Source organism: Pelodiscus sinensis, chromosome 16, assembly GCF_052426305.1.
Source record: "Pelodiscus sinensis isolate ZL-2025 chromosome 16, ASM5242630v1, whole genome shotgun sequence".
Lineage (NCBI taxonomy): Eukaryota > Metazoa > Chordata > Testudines > Trionychidae > Pelodiscus > Pelodiscus sinensis.
The window spans coordinates 35,034,888-35,057,089 of record NC_143067.1 but is presented as its reverse complement, the minus strand read 5'-3'; the positions used below and the strand labels follow the sequence as shown (position 1 = coordinate 35,057,089).

The following is a 22,202-nucleotide window of genomic DNA, read 5'->3' as shown; positions in this document are numbered from 1 at the left end:
GATGAATTGTCCTCCTGACAGTAAAAGATTGGTGGCACTATCGACTGATCTAGCATAAGACTGAAAGGCAGCAGCCCAAAACAAGACATGGTGCATTGTGTGTGTCAGAAAGCAGTATGCTCAGATAAACCGTCCTTTACTGAGGAAATAAAATAAAGATAACTTCATTTGCAATCAGACTGCCTTGTAGGCAGGACTTAAAACCTTAAAGTAATTTGAGTTGTGGGCACGCACAACTCAAGCCACGCAGTTCAGAGCCAAATCCCAAATCATTAAATTATGGGGTATTTGACCCAGGGTTTTGGTTTAGGTTCCTATAGCATTGTAATTAGTCACCAATCTTCACCTTTAAAGAAAATTAGAATGAGAATGAAGAAGTCTTGGATATTTAGAAAATAAAGAATGCTATGTAAAGAAGTTAATGAGTCTTAATTCCTACTCAATCTGCTGTTTTTATTTTACTCTATTAATATAGTGAAATAATAGTCAAAATGTGTTATGTGTGTATAGATACACCTTTCCTATGCAGTGTTACAGGCCACTGGAAAAAGTTGAGACCCTCTGATATTCATAATGTTTCACCTAATGGTATTGAAAGTAAACTTTTGTCTGGATTCCTCTGTTATGTTCTTTCTTCTGTCCATCATGTTCTCAGTCTATCTGTTCCGGCCCTGCTTATCAATTCAGTAGTACCAAACATCCTCGAGAAGGCATCCCTCAAGCTTTCCTGGTGGGTGATGAAGAGGAGGAGGATGTGCAGGTGTTCAGGCTCTAAAACCAGGCTTCATAATAGCTGAACGCTAATGCTCTTGAAAAATCTCAAGAGAGGTTCTTACCTTGGTAATAATGGCTTCAAATGGGAAGGAGAGTCCTAGCTTGTTACGCATTCTTCTCCTCACTTAAAATATGGTAGGAAATATTGCAGTGCTATTCTCTCCGATACCTTGATGAATCATTGTTTGTAAACTGAGTCATAGTGCATTCAAGGAGGCAGTATTAGAACTTAAAGTGCTCTGCCTGTTCCTCTCTCTAATTTGTGTTAACTTCAATCTTAGACTGCAACAGAAGAATATAATTTTTTCACTTTTTATTTATGAGGAATATGATTTTATCCTGGGCTTTGCCACAACACGTCTTCCAGCAAAGGTGTAAACTATGGGATCTGTATGTATTTAAAGCAAAAACAGGGGTGCGATGCATTTCTTTACCCAGGGACAGTTCCTGCATCAGTACTGCTGTGATGAGAATTCTTAGTGGTCTGTTTATCTTTGCTGACTCAGGGATCTTCTCCTCTGACTTCTTGCAGCTGTTGCTCAATGAAGGAATGAGAAAATAGTTTCTGTTGTAAATCTATAACTTGTACATTGCTGCCCAGAGATCACAAAATCAATTTCTCGTCTAGAGCTACTGCTATTTTCATTTTTTGTGTTAGCCCCTGACTGAATTCCAAAATAAATTTGCCTGAAATAAGCATTTCCTGCCATCCAAAAAGTAATATATGTATTAATAATTTTTAGGTGGGCTGGGAAGGGCAAACATGTTTTGATATCCTGGTGTGGTGTGCTTCATCTTGAGTAGTATGGAAGATGCCAGGCTCTGTTAAAATCTGTGGGAGTCGCATATACCCAGCCCTTTTCAGTATCAAACCTATGATTAGTTCAACATTGGTGTGCTTAGCATATAGCCAGAGGGGAAGAAAAGGGTAGGAGAGAGAGTAGATTTTTAAAAAAGTGCTTAGACAGAAGAGCATAGTTCCTGGCTTTGATAAGTAAAACAATGTGCTTCCTAGAGAACAGTAATACATTTCTGGAGACTTTTTTTTTTTCTGACATGGTACTTTCTTGCTCCTTCCTTCCCTCCCTGTGGCTAAATGCAAGTATTTGCAAAGGTAAATTGTAATTCTCCTTGTGGTCTCTTTTGTCATCAAGGCAGCTCCCCCGCTCCTCTCCTAGTCCGGTGTTGCATCTGATGATTGGGGGGCAGCGACATCTGCCCAATGTTATGATTGTATCAAGGAAGGAGATTTGGACAAGCTTCCTCCAAAATGCTCACAAAGGGGGAATAGGATGTAATTTTCAAGAGCATGGTGGTGATTTCCCTTCCTTAGCAGCATCTCCCAGTCTCAGCTGAAGTTGCAGTGGGCATTAGAGAGACAAGGTGAGGTAATATCTTTTAGTGGGCCCACTTTTGTTGGTGAAAGAGACGGGATTACACGGAGTGCTGCTTCAGTGGTACATGTCAGTTCTAGATCTCAGGAGGATCCTAGCCTCAGAAGGGGAAAAAATGAAAAAGCTCTTCAGCCTGGTAGCTTCGGACTAAGTTCAGCTTTGTTTTGGTAAGCAGCGCTGGTTTTCGGGGGTGTAAAAAGGAGCCAGGCCTAGGTTTTGGTGCCTCTCTGGTAACATCACTGTCACTTCAAGAAATATCAGAATCCTTGATTACCATGTTTTAGTGTATATAACCTGTACTCGTGTATAACCCGTGGTTTTTCTTTGCTGTGTAAAAAAACAACTTAGATTACCCACAGCTGTGTATAACTCGTGGGTTCTATAGGCTAATTAACGGTAATTACACATACTAGGATAAACTGCCTATGTTCTGCATTCCACCCATCTTCTGTTAAGTAGCCATTCTGCTGCCAGCGAGGGGAACAGAGAGCGCAGCACAGGCAAGCTGGCTGGCCTGCGGGAAGGGAGCCGCACTCACGCCCAAGCCCCACACAGATGCAAGCAGGCGCAACCCACCCTCCTCCGGGGGGGGAACGGAGAGCACAGCGCAGGCACGCTGGAAGCTCGTCAGGTCCTCCCTGCAGTGGAGCGGAGCTGACCCAATTCTAATGGGGCAGAGCTGCTTATGAGTAAAAATAAACTTGTATACCCCACGGACATGTATACCCAGCGGGGAAGAGGGGTTGTAAAAACATGCATAACCCGCGGGTTATATATGCTAATTTACGGTACTCGATATACAGTGGCTCTTGCACAGAGCTCTCACTACACTCAGTTCCTATTTATGCGTGTGTGTGCACATGCATGAGTGCATGTATTTTATATATATCATGCCAGTTTCTTGTGCACTTGAGTTTCACCTATCCAGCTCTCCCCACACCGCTTGTGGTGATGATCAAAGAATATTTGTTTCTAAGAGCACCACATCACAAATCCCTCCTCCCCCCACCCCTACAGTAAAAAAACATGAACTTCTATCCCATTTGAAGCCTTAATAACTAAACCTGGCTGCTCAATTTCTTTTGCTTTGGGCATCTGTGATTTTAAACTGATTTAATTAGCGGCTACAACACCAGCAAGGTCTTTACAAACCAAAACCAGGGTGAACTATTTAAGGACAATGAGCCATCCGCCAACACAAACCTCTGCTTTTCAAACACTGCCTCTCATTAATTCAATCCAGTCAGAAGGCAGCAGCCCAGATAAAATGTGGAAAATGGAGACAAAGATGCCTGCATATACTAGGACAATTTCATATCTCTTCCACTGCCCTTGTCATCAAACTAGACAATGATGTATTTTTTCAGTCACTGCAAGAAAGACATCTAATGAACGCTGTTCATGGTCGTTGCAGTTTGTCTTTCCCTGTCTTTGTGTTTGTGTTTGGGTTCTAAGCAACCATTTTGGTTGGTAACATGTTGAAACTTCTAGAGGCGGAGCTCCAGGCTAGGCTGTAGTTGCCATTATTTGTGACTGTGGTGGCCTTGCCCTCGACACTGGACTGAAACTTCACTCCTCTGCATTGTGGGCCCAAGCCTTAGATGCGCACTGCCTTAAATAGGGATCACAGAGGGGTAGTCGTGTTAGTCTGTAACTTCTAAAAAAACTTAAAAAACGAGTGGTCCCATAGCACCTTAGGGTGTGTCTAGACTACAGAGTTTTGTCGACAAAAGTGAACTTTTGTCGACAAAACTATGCCTGCGTCTACACTACTGCTGAGTTCTGTCGACATAACGTCGACAGAACTCAGCAGTTTTGTCGACGCTGGTAAACCTCATTTTACGATTCATAACGCCTTCTGTCAACAGAGTTCTATCGACAGAAGGTGTTATTGCATGTAGGGTTGTGTCTAGACTACAGGGTTTTGTCGACAAAGCAGCTTGCTTTGTCGACAGAACTGAATGTAGTCTAGACGCTCTTTGTCGACAGAAGCTTCGTCGACAGTATCTGTCGACAAAACTTCTGTCGACAAAACCCTGTAGTCTAGACGTACCCTTAGAGACTATCTATATTTTTTCTTAGTCTCTAAGGGTATGTCTACACTACCCCGCTAGTTCGAACTAGCGGGGTAATGTAGGCATACCGCACTTGCAAATGAAGCCCGGGATTTGATTTCCCGGGCTTCATTTGCATAAGCGGGGAGCCGCCATTTTTAAAACCCCGCTGGTTCAAACCCCGTGCAGCGCGGCTACACGGGGCTTGAACTAGGTAGTTCGGACTAGGATTCCTATCCGAACTACCAGTACGGTGTACCGGTGTACCGGTAGTTCGGAATAGGAATCCTAGTCCGAACTACCTAGTTCGAGCCCCGTGTAGCCGCGCTGCACGGGGTTCGAACCAGCGGGGTTTTAAAAATGGCGGCTCCCCGCTTATGCAAATGAAGCCCGGGAAATTCAAATCCCGGGCTTCATTTGCAAGTGCGGTATGCCTACATTACCCTCCTAGTTCGAACTAGGAGGGTAGTGTAGACATACCCTAAGGTGCTAGACGACCACTCGGGTTTTTTTAAAGTTTTTTAGCTAGGGATGTAATAATGCAACCATTTAAATGGTTAACCAATAAGCATGAGCTTACTGGTTACCGTAATGATTACAGGTTGTTTGCTCTGTATCAGAGGCAGCAGCATAGGTCAGCGGCTGGCTCCCAGTGAGTGGGGAGGCAGGGGGAGCCGATGAACTCAAGGAGCCTGCTTAAAAGCCAGCTTCCAGTGTGCACTGGCTCCGAAGGAGCAGGCTGCTGCCTCACGCTGTGGGCTTTGCAGTATAAAGCTTTCTATCTCAGAGCCCGCAGCATGTAACCGTGTAACTGCTAAGATTTTTCATGGTTTCTCAGCTTCCTAACTGCTTTTTAACACCCCTCGCATTAACTGTAGCAAAAACCTCCTGGCCTTAGGATTGGACCTTACAGAGAGAACTCCACGAATGAAGAGAGAGGGCTTTTTAGTGATGTGAGCAAAACCTGATAATTAGCATTCTTTTTCTTACTTTTTCTTTGCCTTGGTTTCCCTGGAGTATTGCCTATCGGCTGTGGAGTTGTGTGTGTGTTTGTGTTGTTTACATTCTTTGAGGGTTTTAGATGACAGATACAAAGTAGTATTATTCTTCCTTGAAATGTTTACAAGCGGGGTAAGTGAGTGTAATCAGCTGTTTTCTATATGAAATGCCTTATTTAAATGCTCACAGTGGTTCCTGTAACTTGCAAATCACTAATGCTTTCCTTGCAAATTCCTCCAGATTTTGTTAAGCAAGGGCCATCCTTCACGTACAGTCTGTTCATGTTCCTGTTGGTAGTGTTCATCCCTGTCTCTTTTAATAGACACAGATGCCCCCACTCTAATCTGCCTAGTTACACTGTTGCGGTAACACCTGGTCAGGGATTTGCTGTTCAGCCAGCTTTTATCCTACTGCCTCCAGCAGCTCTTAGCCGGTGGTGGAGACTGAAACCTGACAGCTGTTATGTTAGCCCATACTATAGTTGACACTAGTGGGGATTATCTGGAACCGAATAGACTTCTCTGAAGCCTAGTAACATTTGCAGAAAAGCTTGCCTGAGCCAAACTTTCAGCATTTCAGCTTGTAAGAGTTTTGCTTGAGCAGAGTCAGGGAGAGAGAGACAACATACTGTCATGTGGTCTGGCCAGGTGAAAAGTAGCAATTTTTATTTTGTTTAGGTTTTTAAGGTCAATTAAATTTTATGTCTCCTGACCTTTCTTCTGAAAGAGACAGATGAAAGCTCAGCTGAAAATGCCTTCCGAGGTGTTAGAGCATCGTGAAGCGAGGATGTTGTTCATCACTGAGTTTGCTGGGAGTTAAGCAGAGGGAAAACGGAATTAAAAGTTGGTCCCAGTGAGCATTTGCCGTAATATTACATCAAACAGCTAAATTAATCTCTTGGAGTAGAATGTTGTTGGTGAAAAGAAATGAGCAAACTGAATCTCAGATTTGATCATATTCATGAATGATATGAAGTCTTGGTTGCTCAACATAGCTACATTTGCAAGCTCAGGTTTACATGATACTGTGCAATCTTACCTCCTCTATTATCCAGCCACTCTGAAAGAGAGAGCAGTATAAGTTGGTATTGAATGTGACAGATAATAATAGCTCTTAATTTCCTTTCACTCCAAAAATATTCCAATTGAAAAAGTCAATTGATTTAACAGTGACACTGATCTTACTCTTTCATTTCTTGGAAAGCTTTAATTCGGGTCTATGTTTTTTTTTCTTTTTCCAGTCATTTCAGTTTCTCACTTGCTAACTTTATGAGTGTTCCATGATGAATATAATGTGAAAGGTCCCCAACACTGCATTGGTGATATATACTATAGGGCACGGGTGAGGAACCTTTTGTGGGTCCGGGCTGCTGGCTCACAGAAAAATCAGTCAAAGGCCACCAACAAGTGAGAAGCAAAAAAACCAAACCCTCACTGACATGGCCCCTGGCTGAGGAGAAAGACACTCCCCACATTCCCCTCACACACCAGAGCCTAGGGGGACCCAGGATAGTAGATTGTGTGCTCCAGTCTCGGGGTGGCTGGAGCATCTCGAGGTGCAGGCTCCCTAATATTGGGGGGGAGCCATGAGCCTTGGGGGCCAGATCCAGCTAAGCCGTGGGCTGGATGATCAGGCCTCAGTTGGAGTATTGTGTCCAATTCTGGGCACCACATTTCAAGAAAGGTGTGGAGAAGCTGGAGAAAATCCAGAGAAGAGCAACAAGAATGATTTAAGATCTAGAGAACATGACCTATGAAGGAAGACTGAAAAAATTGGGCTTGTTTAGTTTGGAAAAGAGAAGATTGAGAGGGGACATGATAGCGGTTTTCAGGTGTCTAAAATGGTGTCACAAGGAGGAGGGAGAAAAATTGTTCTCCTTAGTCTCTGAGGCTAGAACAAGAAGCAATGGGCTCAAACTGCAGCAAGGGAGGTTTAGGTTGGACATTGGGAAAAAGTTCCTAACTGTCAGGGTGGTTAAACACTGGAATAAGTTGCCTAGAGAGGTTGTGAATATCTCTGGAGATATCTAAGAGCAGATTAGATAGACATCTGTCAGGGATGGTCTAGCAGTACTTGGCCCTGCCATGAGGGCAGGGGACTGGACTCGGTGACCTCTCGAGGTCCCTTCCAGTCCTAGTATTCTATGATTCTGTGAGGTTCCCCACCCCTACTATAGGGTTTCTTTCTTTCTTAGAGTAAGGAATCTTGGTTTCTAGAGAACGTAGCCTCCACACCCCCCCCCCCAAAAGAGTAAAGATGAAGGTGTCTCATTGTTTAATTTTAGGCCCTCTCTTTTGACGAAAGTAGAACATTTGACAGAAAGCAGATAACAGTTCATCAGCTGACTGTAAATCTTACCAGCCAACACACTTGATGGAGATCTCAGCAGAGAGGAACAGGACAGAAAGGGGATGGATACAGAGTTGCCCTCAAGTCCCTAGTGAATGGTACCTCCAGTCTGGGGATAAGCACATTGCTACTGCCTCATTGCACTTGTCTGTGGCTACATTCAATGTCACTCACTGCAGCTGTCAATCTAGCACCATTTAAAGAGTACCAAAAGGAACTTAAATAGAAAATAAGAAAAGCATATGAGAGGCATTAGTATGAGGAAAGCCAGTTTAAAAAAATACAGTAATATATGAATAACATAGGTCAATAAATCTTTTGTCTGATGTTTTGGATACCTAAACAGTTTGCTGCGTTGCTGCAACCTAATGACAGTGCTGAAAACAGAGCACTATATACAATTCTGTTTCGAACTTCAGATTCAACCAGACCTCTGATCACCACTGTGTGGATTTTCCTTTTACAGTAAACCATGCAATGTTCCTTTGATGTAACTTACATTTAACATTCTTCTATTATAGTTGGGCCAGTGGTAAGGAAAATTGTCTGCCAAGTTTTCAGTAAATTGACAACAATCTTTCAATTTCCCATATCAGTCACTCCTCTTCATACATAAAATTTTGCGAACATTTATGTGAGTGATGTTTTGTTCATACAGAGACTCATGAAAAATGAGCTTTGAGACCAAATTGAAATTCATTTTCTGAAGCAGCAAGGCGTTTGGGACCAAAGCACAAGCAGTCAGCTTTCCTGCCTTTCTCTGTACATTTATCAAAGAGCTGCTGTTTCCTGGCATATTTTGCTCTGGCTGCCTTGGACAGAAATCCCAATATGTAACTGCAAAGCAAGGGTAAGGTGCTTCTGACTACCTATCTTCTTGGCTGTGTCTACACTGGCCACTTATTCCAGAAAATCAGCCGCTTTTCCGGAATAACTTGCCAGCTGTCTACACTGGCCCCTTGAATTTCCGGAAAAGCACTGATGATCTACTGTAAAATTATCAGTGCTTTTCCGGAAAAACTATGCTGCTTCCATTTGGGCAAAAGTCCTTTTCCAGAAAACTGTTCCGGAAAAGGGCCAGTGTAGACAGCACAGATTTCTTTTCCGCAAAAAAGCCCTGATCACGAAAATGACAGTCGGGGCTTTTTTGCGGAAAAGCGCGTCTACATTGGCAGGGAAGCTTTTCCGGAAAAAGTGCTTTTCCGGAAAAGCATCCTGCCAATGTAGACGTGCTTTTTCCGGAAATACTTATAATGGAAAACTGTTCCGTTTTAAGCATTTCCGGAAAAGGATGCCAGTGTAGACATAGCCCTTGAGTATGAGAAGGACTTGAACTAGATAGAACATAAGAATGACCATATTGGGTCAGACCAAAGGTCCATCTAGCCCAGTATCCTGTCTGCCAACAACAGGTAATCCTCACGCGATCCCTCCCTTGTGTTCCACTTCCAGAGAAGCAAGGGCTTGGGACACCATTCCTACCTATCCTGGCTAATAGCCATTGATGAACCTAACCTCCATGAATCTATCTAGCCCTTTTTTGAACCCTGTTAAAATTCTAGCCTTCACCGCATCCACTGGCAAGGAGTTCCACAAGTTGACTGTGCACTGAGTGAAGAAAAACTCAGTCAGTAGTCTAACATTGTGGTAGACCCCTTCCTCTTTACATTATTACCTTTTGTTCATGGTGGTTCATAGTGGTTCATGACTAGCTCAGACAGTTAAAAACAGAGAAAAGCTTAATGAATGCAATGTAGAGACACAGACTTGTTCAAATATTCCCCAAAGCTTTATGCTGGTGTTTTTTACATGCCCTCCTCCCTCCATTATAATTAAAAGTGTGTATCCACATCAAAATTATTGTTTGTTTGCTGAATGTTGGAGACAGTTACATTGAACTAAGGGCACTAGGTAGATAAGAAATGTGTCTGCATAACAGTGCACCTGGGTGGATTTTAGTTCAATAATTCAGGGTCTGAGTTCTTGCTTGGTTAAAAAGGAGGAGGAATAAGATTATGGGACTGCATCCTTCACAGCTAGGACTGTACCAAAAAAACCCCAGCAAGACCCCTGAGATGCATGTTATTATAAGTAAGCCAGAGGTGGAATCCATGCAACTTTGTGTGAATTATGAAAGAAAGAGAATTCAGTGTTACAGTAGCTTAATTTTTCTACCAGTGATGTCTCTGTCCCAAGTGATCCTTAAACAAAGATGGTTTAAAGTGCCATTTCCTCATCTCTGCCTCTCTAGGCCCTCCCCAAGCCAATATAGAACCCAGGGACTGGATCATACCCTCTGCTTGTTTTAGTTGCTCATCCAACCAGAGAAGAGCAACAATATCATATGACTAGAGACCTGAGCCTTTGCAAAACTTTATAAGCTGTTCTGTGCTGCTGCAGTGAATGCCTTACTCTGACAAAGACCACAGTCTTCTGGGTACCAGCATCCTACCAGCTGCATAGAACCTGTCCCCCTTCATTCCTGTTCCTTGTCATCTATGTGAATACAGCTCAGATGAGTCTTTCAAAAGCACTTCTCATTGGCTTAGCTGTGTGCCCGCTGAAGTCAATGTGCGTTGATTTCACATGGCGCAGAGTAAGGCTGTCACTGAGCACTTTTGAAAGTTCTGCCCCTAATGTCAAGAACCCGGGGGTAAATTATAAGGACATGAACCTGGGATCAGGGAAAGAGGGAGGCTTACATGAGGCTTCCTGTGGCTTCAAATGGCAAAACAGAGCCAAAAGGAGCCTCGAGGCTCCATGGCTGTTGCATTAGTAAATAAACAAACCAGCGCAGCCACTTAACAGGTTTCTCAAAGTAGTTTAGCAGACCACTTTGAGACACACAGATTTAGCCACATTTCAGCCACCTTATGGGAAACTACAGGCAGTATGCTAAGGAGCAATAGGAGGGTGACAGGAAGACATCCTACTCATTATCGAGCGACCGCCGAGAAACAGATGTGTTAATATTTCAAACTGTAATTTTTCTATCCTATGTCCATGTTTTGAAATGTGTTTAAAAAAAAAACCCAGGAGTCAAGCAATGAGCACTGCTGCTTATTTTTACTCTCTTGGAAATATTCCCAGTGGCTTCAGTGAGTTGGCTGCAAGCATTTGAAGCCAGAGTTTGACTATTATGCAGGAATCCGGTGTTTACCAGCATATGCTCTGGCGTCAGAAGTTGGCTTTTTGTGCCTCCAAGCTGGCTTCTTCAGTGGATAGTATAATAAAAACCAAAAAAGTGAAATATTCTTTTATAGTGTATCTTGTAAAAGGAGTCTCCAGAAGAGAGTAAGGGGACCCAGTAGATCAGGTATTTTGTATGTTGCTCTAGCCCCGCATGTTCACTGTGCAGTTTATTGTATACACCTGCTGGAGGCAACCACTTGCAATCCTTTGATAGTGTTTTCTGTCACAGTAGTTCTGCCTTTAAAAATCTCTGTTCCCCATTCTCAGATGCTAATAGATTGTCCTATACAGGGTGTTCTTGCAGTTGTAGCATTCAGTGATGACTTCTTGTACTCCAGCTCCTTTTTGCATGGGTGAAATGGACAGCAGCTCTCCGTGAAATCTCCAGCTTCTGCTTCTCCATGCTGCTTCCTCTCAAGGCTCCTCTCTCTTTGGCGCTGCCTAACACTGACTCTGGCTGTTAATGAGGTTTTCCTTTGTGCTTGATCTAACCATGTGGTAGAACAATACAAATTGAACATGGTTCTGTCAAGCACCATGGAAGGCTGCATACTTTCCTGCCGCATGGCATGCTGGATACTTCTGCTGTTTTAAGAAGCATCAAAAGGTGAGAGATTCCCTCATTCTCGCAGGAAAAGTGAAAAAAGGTTATTTCTGTTCTATAAATAGACCCTCCAGTGGATTCCAGTTTGCAGCGAGGATAACCCCAGGGAACAGTAGTGTTGAAAAGTGATTTTTCAGAATGCCTGTCTCTAAATACCTCATTTGTGTAATCGATATTGAAGAGAACACATTGGCTGTCTTGCTAATGGATTATTCGGTTCTGGCTTCGATGATAATTTTATCAAGATCAAAAATCATGTTCATTTCATTAGCTAAAGAGATCATAATTAGAGTAACAGTTTTTAGAGCTGTCCTGTGAACTATATTGCATGAACCACACCTTGGAATCACAGCGGAGGCAGTGTTATTTGTAGTTACATTCCTGCTACTTAACAGAATCTCAGGACTGAACTAACACTAAAAAATACTGTGATAAACCATTTCAGGAAAGTCTCCATATCCGTATGTCTATTGAAACAGAAAAAAGTTTCTAACAGGAGGGTGACCTTTTCTGATGGTTGGAGCAGAACATTGCAAAAGAGCATGCTAGAGATTTTTTCTTGATCTGATCCTTGACTGTGACCTTAAGCAAGTCATTTAACTTCTCTCTGCCACAGTTTCCCCCATGTAAAATAGGGATAATGACCCCCACCTTTTATAAAGTGCTTTAAGAGCTGCAAATGGAAGCTTAGCAGTAAGATAGCACTGCATTTTATTTAGAAGCTTTACTGATAAAATGTGCTAAAGTCAGAAACATTTTTGCTATTGTTAAATTGTCTAAGCCAGGAGTTTTCAAACACTGGGTCCCAGCTTGTAAGGGAAAGCTGCTAGCTGGCTGCAAGACACTTTGTATACCTGCGCCTCCGCAGGTACGGATAAGGCAGCTCCCGTTGGCTGTGGATTGCTGTTCCCAGCCAATGGGAGCTGCTGGAAGTAATGCGGACCGAGACACCACTTGCTGCAGCTTCCATTGGCCAGGAATGGAGATGTGTGGCCAATGGGAGTTATGATTGCTCATACCTGCAGAGACACAGGTAAACAAAGCATCTGATGGCCAGTTAATGGCTTGCCCTTACAAGCCATGACTCAGAATTTGAAAACCCTTGTCAGGCCAGTAAGGAGTTCCATCAACACCTGCCTTGCAGCCCTGGGTATCTTACATGTTATGCTGCTGTGCCTCACAGCCCTGACATCAACAGCCTGGAGACAAGTTTGGCTTCTACCTCTTAGTTCTTCTTCTAGGGGATGTATGCAACCCTTCCAGTCCCGAGTTTCCCCAAAACTCTCTCCCACCCTCACACTGGAAAACTCATGAAACCTTACAAGTTTGCTGCTCCTTTAAAGAGACAGTAGAGAAGCCTGTTGGCTTAACTGAGGTTAACACACCCTTCCCTTCAATCACAGCACTGAATTGGTTCATGGGAAGTAAAACCAGTCCCTAAAGTGATATCAAGTATAAGTAACGGGGATAAAAATGGTTACAAAGAAACAAATTTGAAAATAAGCTATTGAGACTGGAATTCAACTACATAGAGATTTTCCCAGCATGGCTGGGTAGACCTTAGCCAGGATCCATCACTGTGCCCAAAGCCACCTGTTTTCTTTGTCTGCTTAGGTGAAGGATGACTATGGGGTTCTTTCCCCTTGGGTACGTCTACACTTGCTCCCCAGTTCGAACTAGGGATGCAAATGTAGGCGACCGAAATTGCTAATGAAGCAGGGATTTAAATATCCCACGCTTCATTAGCATGATCTTGCTGGCGTGTTACTCCGCTCAACAGCTGTTTCAAAAGTGAAAGTGTGCGCTGGGACACTTGATTTCGAACCAAGGGGGTTACTTCAAACTAAAGCGTCCTGGCGCGCACTTTCACTTTCGAAACAGCTGTTGAGCAGAATAACGCTCCGGCGAGATCATGCTAAGGAAGCGCAGGCTATTTAAATCCCTGCTTCATTAGCAATTTTGGTCGCCTACATTTGCATCCCTAGTTCGAACTAGGGAGCAAGTGTAGACGTACCCCTTCTTTTTATAGCCCAATAAACCTTTAACATGTACCGTATATTCCGGCGTACAAGACGACCTCTGATGTTAAAAAAATCCCCCAAAAATCGGGGGTCGTCTTGTACGCCGGATGCCCCGCCGCCGGAGCCCCTCCGCGGCTTTGAAAGCCTCGGGGGAAGCCGGCGGCGGGGCATCCCAGGCGCGCATGGGCTGCCCCCCCGCCGGAGCCCCTCCGCGGCTTTGAAAGCCTCGGGGGAAGCCGGCGGGGGGGCATCCCAGGCGCGCATGGGCTGCCCCCCCGCCGGCTTCCCCCGAGGCTTTCAAAGCCGCGGAGGGGCTCCGGCGGGGGGGCAGCCCATGCGCGCCTGGGATGCCCCGCCGCCGGCTTCCCCCGAGGCTTTCAAAGCCGCGGAGGGGCTCCGGCGGGGGGGGGGGGCAGCCCAGGCGCTCCTGGCGGCTTTGCTCCCGGTGCCTCTGGTCTGCTGGGGACCATCTCCAGCAGACCAGGGACACCGGGAGCAAAGGAGGCGGAGGGGCGCTGGGGTATAAGATGAAACCCTATCTTTTAATTAAAAAGATAGGGGGTCGTCTTATACACCCAGTCGCCCTATACGCCGGAAAATACGGTAGTCTTTGAAAAGTAAGCCCAGGCAAAGGTTCTCTTTCCTTCCTTGGGGTACAGACACCAACCTGTCTTCTCCCTTGCTTGTTAGCTTTGTTTACCTTGTATGTAAATGTACTTTCATTAACTTTACTTGATGACCAGGCTGATTGGACAAGCAAATGTATAGGGTTTGTTTAGGCTGAGCTTATGCATTGCTTGCCAAATATATTGCAAGAATGTAATTTTACCACATATTTATAACGATATCCGACACAATGATTTTCTTGACCTGTGTGTTACCTTACATGACACCTTTTAGATACAGATCATGACAACACTGACTTGGGGCAATGAATACATCAGGCCTGACAAGTTGCTGACACTAAAGAGGAGGGATGTAAGCAAGTAGTCAACTAACCAATAAGCCTAGACTTATCGGTTAATCTACTCATTCCTAATCGACTACTCATTCCCCCCCCTTGCTGCTTCTGTATCAGAGGCAGTGGCGGGTGAGGGGACAAGAGCCAGTGCTGGGAGGAGCCAACTTCAAAGTCAGTTCCCCCCAGCACCTTTTCTGCTGCCCCTCCCCCTGCACACTGTTGCCTCTATCAGAGGCAGCAGAGTGAGGGAGGGGCAGCAGAGGCTGCTCCAAATCCTGCGGAGCAGCCCCTGTCCACAGTACCATGGTCTGGCCACATACAAAGGCTGCTCTTAACATCCCTACCACATAGTGAATTACCAGGCCCTAGCTATATTTCCCAGTAAACCCAGAGATAGTGTTAGCTAGTGGTTAGTTTAAGAAATTGTGTCAGGATTCCTCATTTGGTTTTGTTCTTTTCTCTGCCACTCTGACTTTGATTAAAGCACTTAGTACTACATTTTCATCCGTTAATTGTTGGGTGGTCAATTTGAAACACCTGTGTTAAAACCACTGGGATCTGCTGGATGGCTGGCATTTTTGAAAATCAGACCACTTATTTCAGAATTTAACTAAGAACCCCTTTAATTCTCAGCCATAGAACTTTAATTCTCAAGTTGAGTACCAGAAAAAAAATTTCACTGCAACTTAATGGACTCTCTTCAAAAATTGGTGGTTAACCTTGTTGCAATTTACCCGTTAGTGAAATGGGAAAAAGCTGTATTTGCCTGTGGACATTTTGTTGCTTTATCAGCTGTTTGTTGTAACAGTGCTTCTGAGATTACTAGGTAAAAAATTCTATAACACTAATGGGCACTTCAGTTTAATGCAGTTCCCCAATTATTGTATTTGGCAACTCCTTTTTAGAGACAATTTAATTATTGTAATGTTTCAATACCGGAAATTACTTTAAAGTTTCATACCATGTTTTACATTCAGGCTAGCTTCACAGATCTCCCTACTGAAGTGGGATAAAAATGAGAGTTAATGCTTAGTCTGAAACAAAGCTTTTTTTTCACAGATTCTATAGCTCTTCTCCATGGTTCACTGAGGTTAAGTTTTAGAATAGAGGAAGCAGTATTTGCACATGATCTCTAATTGTGCTTTTTAAATCATACCATATCCACAGAAACCTCTGTGGTAGTGTGCTGATAAAATATCACATGTAGAGATGGGGACACACATTTAAGCAGTTTTGCAAGCAGATGGCTGCATTTTACATTACTTTCCCTGATGGGAATAACTTAATGGAGCAGCCACCTGTCCAAGTGATCTCAAGGCTCTAGTCAAATGGTAAATTTTATCTAATCTTTGGCAGCCAATTCCTGCTGTCTTTCAGCCTAATGGATGACTTTGACTACTTGATGAGGATGTGTGTGTTATTTATCACTTTTGACTCCATGCTTATACAGCTAACTCTTCTTTAAATCTTTTTTAAACCCTTTCCTTCCTTTCTCTCCTGCTGAGCTCAGAGGGTTTTCACCTGTTCCAAGCATGCAGGTGGTGGACTGGTGCTCAGGCTAGATGGGTTTCTAATGGTTGATACAGCATATGTATGAAGCATGTACACAGTGGGGGAATTGGAATTTGAAGTTGCAAAGTCACATGTGGTAAATTTCTTTCTATTAGCTTTTCCAAAAAGATTGAGAAAATATGTCTAGAAATTAATATCTTACATCCCTCGAAAATGCATGCTCGCTCCTCTGTGCCTTTTTTGCTGGGCTTTCTACTCCTTCACCCATCCCTCATTTGCTCCCAGGACACTGGATATTATGTCCAAAGTACTGTAGACTCATCACCAAATTACAGCATTCACAATTATTCTTTCAAGGCATGGATTTATACTGAAAGTTACAAGTGATTTTTTAAGAGGTTAAATTTGATATATTCTCAGACCCGTTTCTGGTCACTGCTTAATTCCTGGGGACTGCTCAGTGTGGGTGGTGTGTTATCTGCTTAAATGAAGCACAGAAGATCTTTTATAGGGGAAAAGGCAGTACGCCACATTTATTGAGTATACAACAGTTGCATATGCTTTTCAACCACTCACACAAACAAACACCATACACACACACAGTCCCACCAGACGACGTTATAATTACCAGTCCAGATTATGTATCCGTCTAATGGCCAGTTAGTTTGAACACAGAGGGAGAGCAGGGCCTTTGTCGGTCGATCGATCTGATGATTTTCTGGAGTTTGTGGCAAGACAAACCCAAAGTTCCATAGCAAAGCACCCTGCTTTTATAATCCTCTTCTCTGTTGAAATCAATGGATTCTGCTGTGTCAGCTCATGACCGGAGCATTATCTCTTTGGTGTCAGTGTTCCCAAAACATCTCGAAAGGCTCATCCTGTCCTGGATTTAATCAGTGGTTTTCAGGGGTGCCTGCCCTTCACCTTTAGAGCTGTCAGTTCTACCAATCTGATCAATTCTTGACCATTGGTACACATTGATGGTTTCTCTGACACCGATATGGTTTCTTCCCAGTCTGTCTTTTACAGTTTGTCTTCACCCGCATTACCCCCCTTCTTTCTTGACCATCTGGCTCTAATGATGACCTTTACACCATATCTCATTCATACAAATAGTCTTTCACAAAATCCTTCAAAAGTAAACAGTACTGTTTTATATTAAGCAAAATCAAAACAATTCACATCAAAGGCCCGGGCCTTCAGTATTTCTAATCTCATTAACATAGACACAATATGAGATCCTGTCTCTTTACTTACTAAACTTTAGAACAAGGAAATATAGGAGATACATACTTAACTAAAGGATTTGACTTACTACAATATTAAATATGATTATATATTACCTTACATTACTACATTACTAAACCTAAAATACAAATATAAAACGAATAAAACTTTCAGTTGCAACAGGTGGAATAACAATTTTGAAGTTTTAAGGGACTCGGGTTAGAGTGCTGTCCATTGTACGTACTGCTGTTCACTTGTCACCATTTTAACTTGTGCCCCTGTTATGGGATTTTCCGCAGAGAGTTGGCTGTTATTTCTCATGCACATTAAAACATATAATGGGCTATTGCTGTAGTTTTCAATATGTTACCTGCTTTTCTTTCTGCACTGTAGTTTTAACTATTGTGTTGTCTATGGGACTTTAACCTATTGGTCTGATGATTAAAGTGCTAGAACTTTGGAGCTTCCAGATTTCACTGGATTCCCCTGGTAAGGTGATCTGTAATGGGAATTAATAAAATTATGGTACCATTGAATGATTCATTTATTCTTCTTGTTTGCAATCGTAGAACAAGCAGTGGTGTTTTTATCAGCCTCGACATAGAAACTATAAGTCTCACAAAGCAAATTTCAGCCTGGGGATTTTTTTTTCACAATTCTTTAAAATCGAACTTGTTCAAAACACTATGAAAAGGCAATTGCCTGTCGAATTAGTGCTTTTCAACTAAGTGTTTTTGGCAGTGACAAAGACCTTTTACAATAACAATTGACTTTTGGAGCACTAGACAGGTTAAAATATGGGTTTGAATGTTATGATCATTTAAGCATAACACATGTTTCCAACCAATTTTTGGTGGTTCCATAATGAAATATGAAGTGAGCAGGCAAGTATTGCATGTCTAGATGTGTCCTGGCAACCCTTGGATTTACATACATTTATTAATACTTTTGGCTCCAGAAGCATAGAGATCAAGTTTCAAACCCCTTATTATTAATAAAAATGCTGAAAAGTACAGAGTAGTTCATTGAACCTAATTGGAAAAGCATTTCATTAGAATGGGTCAAAAGCCTTGTCAAAGAGGTCCGGCAATTACAGTATACTGGCATGTTAGAGAGGGATTCTCACTAAGTACAGTCTGTCCTTACCTTGATTAAAATGAAATTGATATAAACTGCTGTTACTTTCAACTGTTTTTTGTTTAATGTCATTAATCAAGCTATCTAACTGTTGCAAAATTGACTAGGCTTGCCTACGCTAGGTTAATAGCCAGTAAAAATACCCTTTCCGAATAGCCTTGTTTGTAATTACTCCTTCACTTTAACATACCATTTTGCTTGCTCACACTATTAGAGACCTCTGGTCTGATGCAAGAATGAAAGCCACAGGAACAAACTTGATAGCAGTGAGGCTCTGTGTTCAGGCCTATGTGGATGAACCCCAAAGAGATAATCAGACAAAATTAAGAAAATGATGTTTTCACAAGGAGGCTCATAAGTCTATGAAATAATCTCCCAAAGGAGAAAGGAAAGAGAGACGAGTTCTTCCTCTGGAGTCAGGTTTAAAAATAACTGTACAAAACACCTTGGAATGTCGTGTAAGGAGCAGCTCTGGCCAGTGGAGACTGGGGCAGGGGAATGGGGAACATAGAGTCATACAAGATGAGGGTTGGAAGGGACCTGAGGCAGTCATCTAGACCTGAGACCAGGACCACCCTGAACTATAGTGTGGGATGATGTACAAGGAACTGAGGGGGTCTCTTTTCAGCCTCTGACTTCTGGGATTGTTCATTGTCAGGCTGTTTACCTGGATCCATTTCCATTTTCATGCAGGTTCAGAAGATTATAGAAGTAAGTTCACTGGGGACTGCTTTATGGACCTTGTCTGTCCTGAAAAGTGTCGCTGCGAAGGCACAATCGTAGACTGTTCCAACCAAAGACTCACCCGCTTACCCAGTCACCTTCCTGAATATGCTACCGATCTGTAAGTGGCACGCCCTCCAGCGGCGGTTATGAGGAATGCTGACATTCTGAACATCCTTTACACATTTTTCCTCTTTTTTTTTTTTTTTTGTACTGCTTGTTTATTGGAGCTTTCAAAATGCAGGGCTTCTAATTAAAAAAAATAGGGTAGTTCTTTGTCTTAAACCTTCACATAAGGCTGTGAAACAGTTTGTTCATTCTACCTCAGAACTGTCTACACACATTAACATGTGACGTGACTGTGTGTATAAAAGAGCTAGTGTGCCCTGTGTGTGCTTTCTGCTTTGGGGGATCTTTTCAGATGAAAGGCAATATTTACTTCAACTTACTATAAAGAGAAAAAAAAGACTATTGAGCCACAGCTCTAGGTATTTGAACCCTTTGGAGCATGGTAACGCATGCCCACAACAAAATTAAACTAAATTTAACCCGGTGGTCTTTCAGTCAGGGCCATATTGCCTCCCACCCAAAAGCTCTGCCGTGCCTAATGGCCCTTGCTAATGAATATCTTTGTGGTACTTTTGAGGATCAATAGTCATGGGCTATTTCAGACCCAAACCTGCAAAGCAATTTTCAGATCTAAGGGGCCCTATAGAAAATGCTTTGCAAGCAACTACCTCTCATTGGCACAGAACTGTGCTTTAGCTAGAACAGTTCTTCAGTGGCAGTGTGGTGGGAGAAGAAAGAGATCCCTCGGGTAGGCAGGTCCTCAAGCTGTGTAGAGGTTTCATTCCAAAGCAGCACACTGCATTTTGAAGTGATATGTTATACGTTTATCAGAGTCTTTTATGGCCAAATATTTTGACCACATCCATCTCATGCCTCTGATGGAAATTCTAAAATTTCTATAGGGCCATTTTTGTATTTTTTTACTATAGCACCTTCTATTGTATGAAGCAAATAGGTGATGAATAGGGGGCAGGCAGGAAATTAGGGTGGAATGTTCTGTATGGCAATCTTGTTCACCATACAGACACATCTACAGAGTTGCATGGAGCATTAAGTGCTTTTTTGTTTGCTCCCACCAGACGTTTAAATGACAACGATATCTCAGTCCTAGAAGCCACTGGAGTCTTCAAGAAACTGCCCAGCCTAAGGAAAATGTAAGTTCAAGTTCCTGTCTCATTAATATGCATATGTAATATAATCCCTGCTACCTTGTACTGTGAGGAAGGGAAGGGGTCCTGTTCAGACTGTTCAGTGCTGCAATAATAGAATGTCCTGTTTTCTTTCCATTTCTATTTCAGTGAATTTAGTGGAAGAGGTGTCTGACTGCTCTGGCAGGCAAGATCTTCTGTTTAGCCACTGACCAGGTGTGGGCGGGCAATGGGACCACAATCTTCCCATGTTGGCCCGCATCCTTGAACCCATCTTTCCTAAGCTGCGTGTGCAATGTTGCTTTAGCTGTGTTGATCCCTCATGATAAAGACAAGGTGGCTGAAGTAATATATTTTATTAGGCCTCTTTCTGCTGGTGCAAGAGAAGCTTTTAAACTTTACCAGTTCTGTGGAGTTAGAAAGCTTGTTTCTCTCACCAGTAGAAGTTGGTCCAATAGAAAATATTACCTCACCCACCCTGTCTTTTCCAAGATATGACTGACAGACATGGAAAGGAATTCAACATTCATGCCAGTTCTGTACTCTAGTTCTTACCTGCAACTGCCAGCATGGCACTAATTAGTATTAGTACATGCCCACACACAACTGCTGTATCTCAGGCTACGTCTAGACTGCAAGCCTCTTTTGAAAGTATCTTTCGAAAAAGCCTCTTTCGAAAAAGAGCATCTAGACTGCAACCAGTACTTTCGAAAAAAGTCGTTATTCCTCGTGAAATGAGGAGTACCGCCGTCGAAAGAAAAGCCACGTTCTTCCATTTAATTTCGAAAGAACTTGGCTGTAGTCTAGACGCAGGTGAAGTTTTTTCGAAAAAAGGCTACTTTTTTCGAAAAAACCCTGCAGTCTAGACACAGCCTCACATAGGTCACTAAGTAGCATGATAGCATCAGATACTCGAAACAAAAAATAATTTTAATGGGAAGTAAATGAGTGCAGCTTCTTGTGCTCACTAATACTCTGTAGAGTAGAAAAAAGCAGCTGCCTTTGATGTGCATGACTCTGTAGCCCTTTATTGGCTCTATGCATCCTTCTATCCCTATGGAGTTCGCATATTTCAGTAAGTCATATTTTGGGAGATTCAGTAATATGGGAATTTTCCTGATAAATATATTGCTCCAAGGATTCGTGGCTTCAAATATATACACTGAAACTCTATTTATTATAAAAGGATGTTTATGGACTCAATTTACATTTATCTTAAAAAGTTATTCTTCTCAGATCTTATTGTTGACCTCACTTGTCCTCATCCGAATCTCATCTACAATTTCTGCTGAGTAAAATTCCATAGGTCAGTCAAATCAAGTTTGGGAAAAGCAACCAACCATGTTTACTCTCCCTAACATACTTTTTGAATCTCCCAGCAGATTCAAGTAATACCAGATCTAAGGATTTGACACATAACCCTGGTGTGGATCCTTTTTTTGTCACTTTGAAGGCCAACAGAGGTTCAGATGCTGTATATTTAAGATTCTGAACTTCAGGGATGGAAGAGAACATGAGTGTTAGTCATATCTGCAGGCCTGAAAGCTGTCATGAGGAAGCTTAGTCCTTTTTAGAGAATGTTGCTGACATTTTCACAAAGGCCTTTTGCCTGTAGAGGTCATAATGTGTAGTCCCATGCAGTAAATAGCACCACTTCTCGCAGGTGTGTTGTGAAAGCATAAGTATATACAACTGCAAAAAAAAATCTCACATAATCATGTTTTAGTTGTTGGAAATAAGATGTGATAGTTGGGGTCATTGCCTTGAATTCATTTGACACTTAAAATAGACTGAGCACCTGTCTTTCTTGTGCTTGTAGATCTATAAGGAGTTGGGGCATTTTAACAAGGCAGCCTGGTTAATCATAAACACAGCATGAAGCAGCCATATGTTTTAAGAGCTTGTTTCCTATGAAGCAATAAATCCTTGGTGCTCTATTCTTGGCAGAAGATAAGTATATAAGATTGCAGGTGCATTTCAGATGTCCTGATTCTAGCCAGGAAAGGTCTGGTAGGGAGATAATTGTGTCCTGGCATTC

General features: G+C 42.6%; 1 protein-coding gene across 1 annotated transcript in view; it reads left to right on the top strand.

Annotated features, from left to right (window-relative positions):
* The window catches only part of SLIT3 (slit guidance ligand 3), a 791,947-nt gene that overhangs the window by 583,578 nt on the left and 186,167 nt on the right, over positions 1-22,202 (top strand). The window contains exons 15-16 of the mRNA XM_006115755.5: positions 18,918-19,068; positions 20,096-20,170. Coding sequence (XP_006115817.1) covers positions 18,918-19,068; positions 20,096-20,170 — 226 coding nt within the window. The remainder of the gene's footprint in view (positions 1-18,917; positions 19,069-20,095; positions 20,171-22,202) is intronic.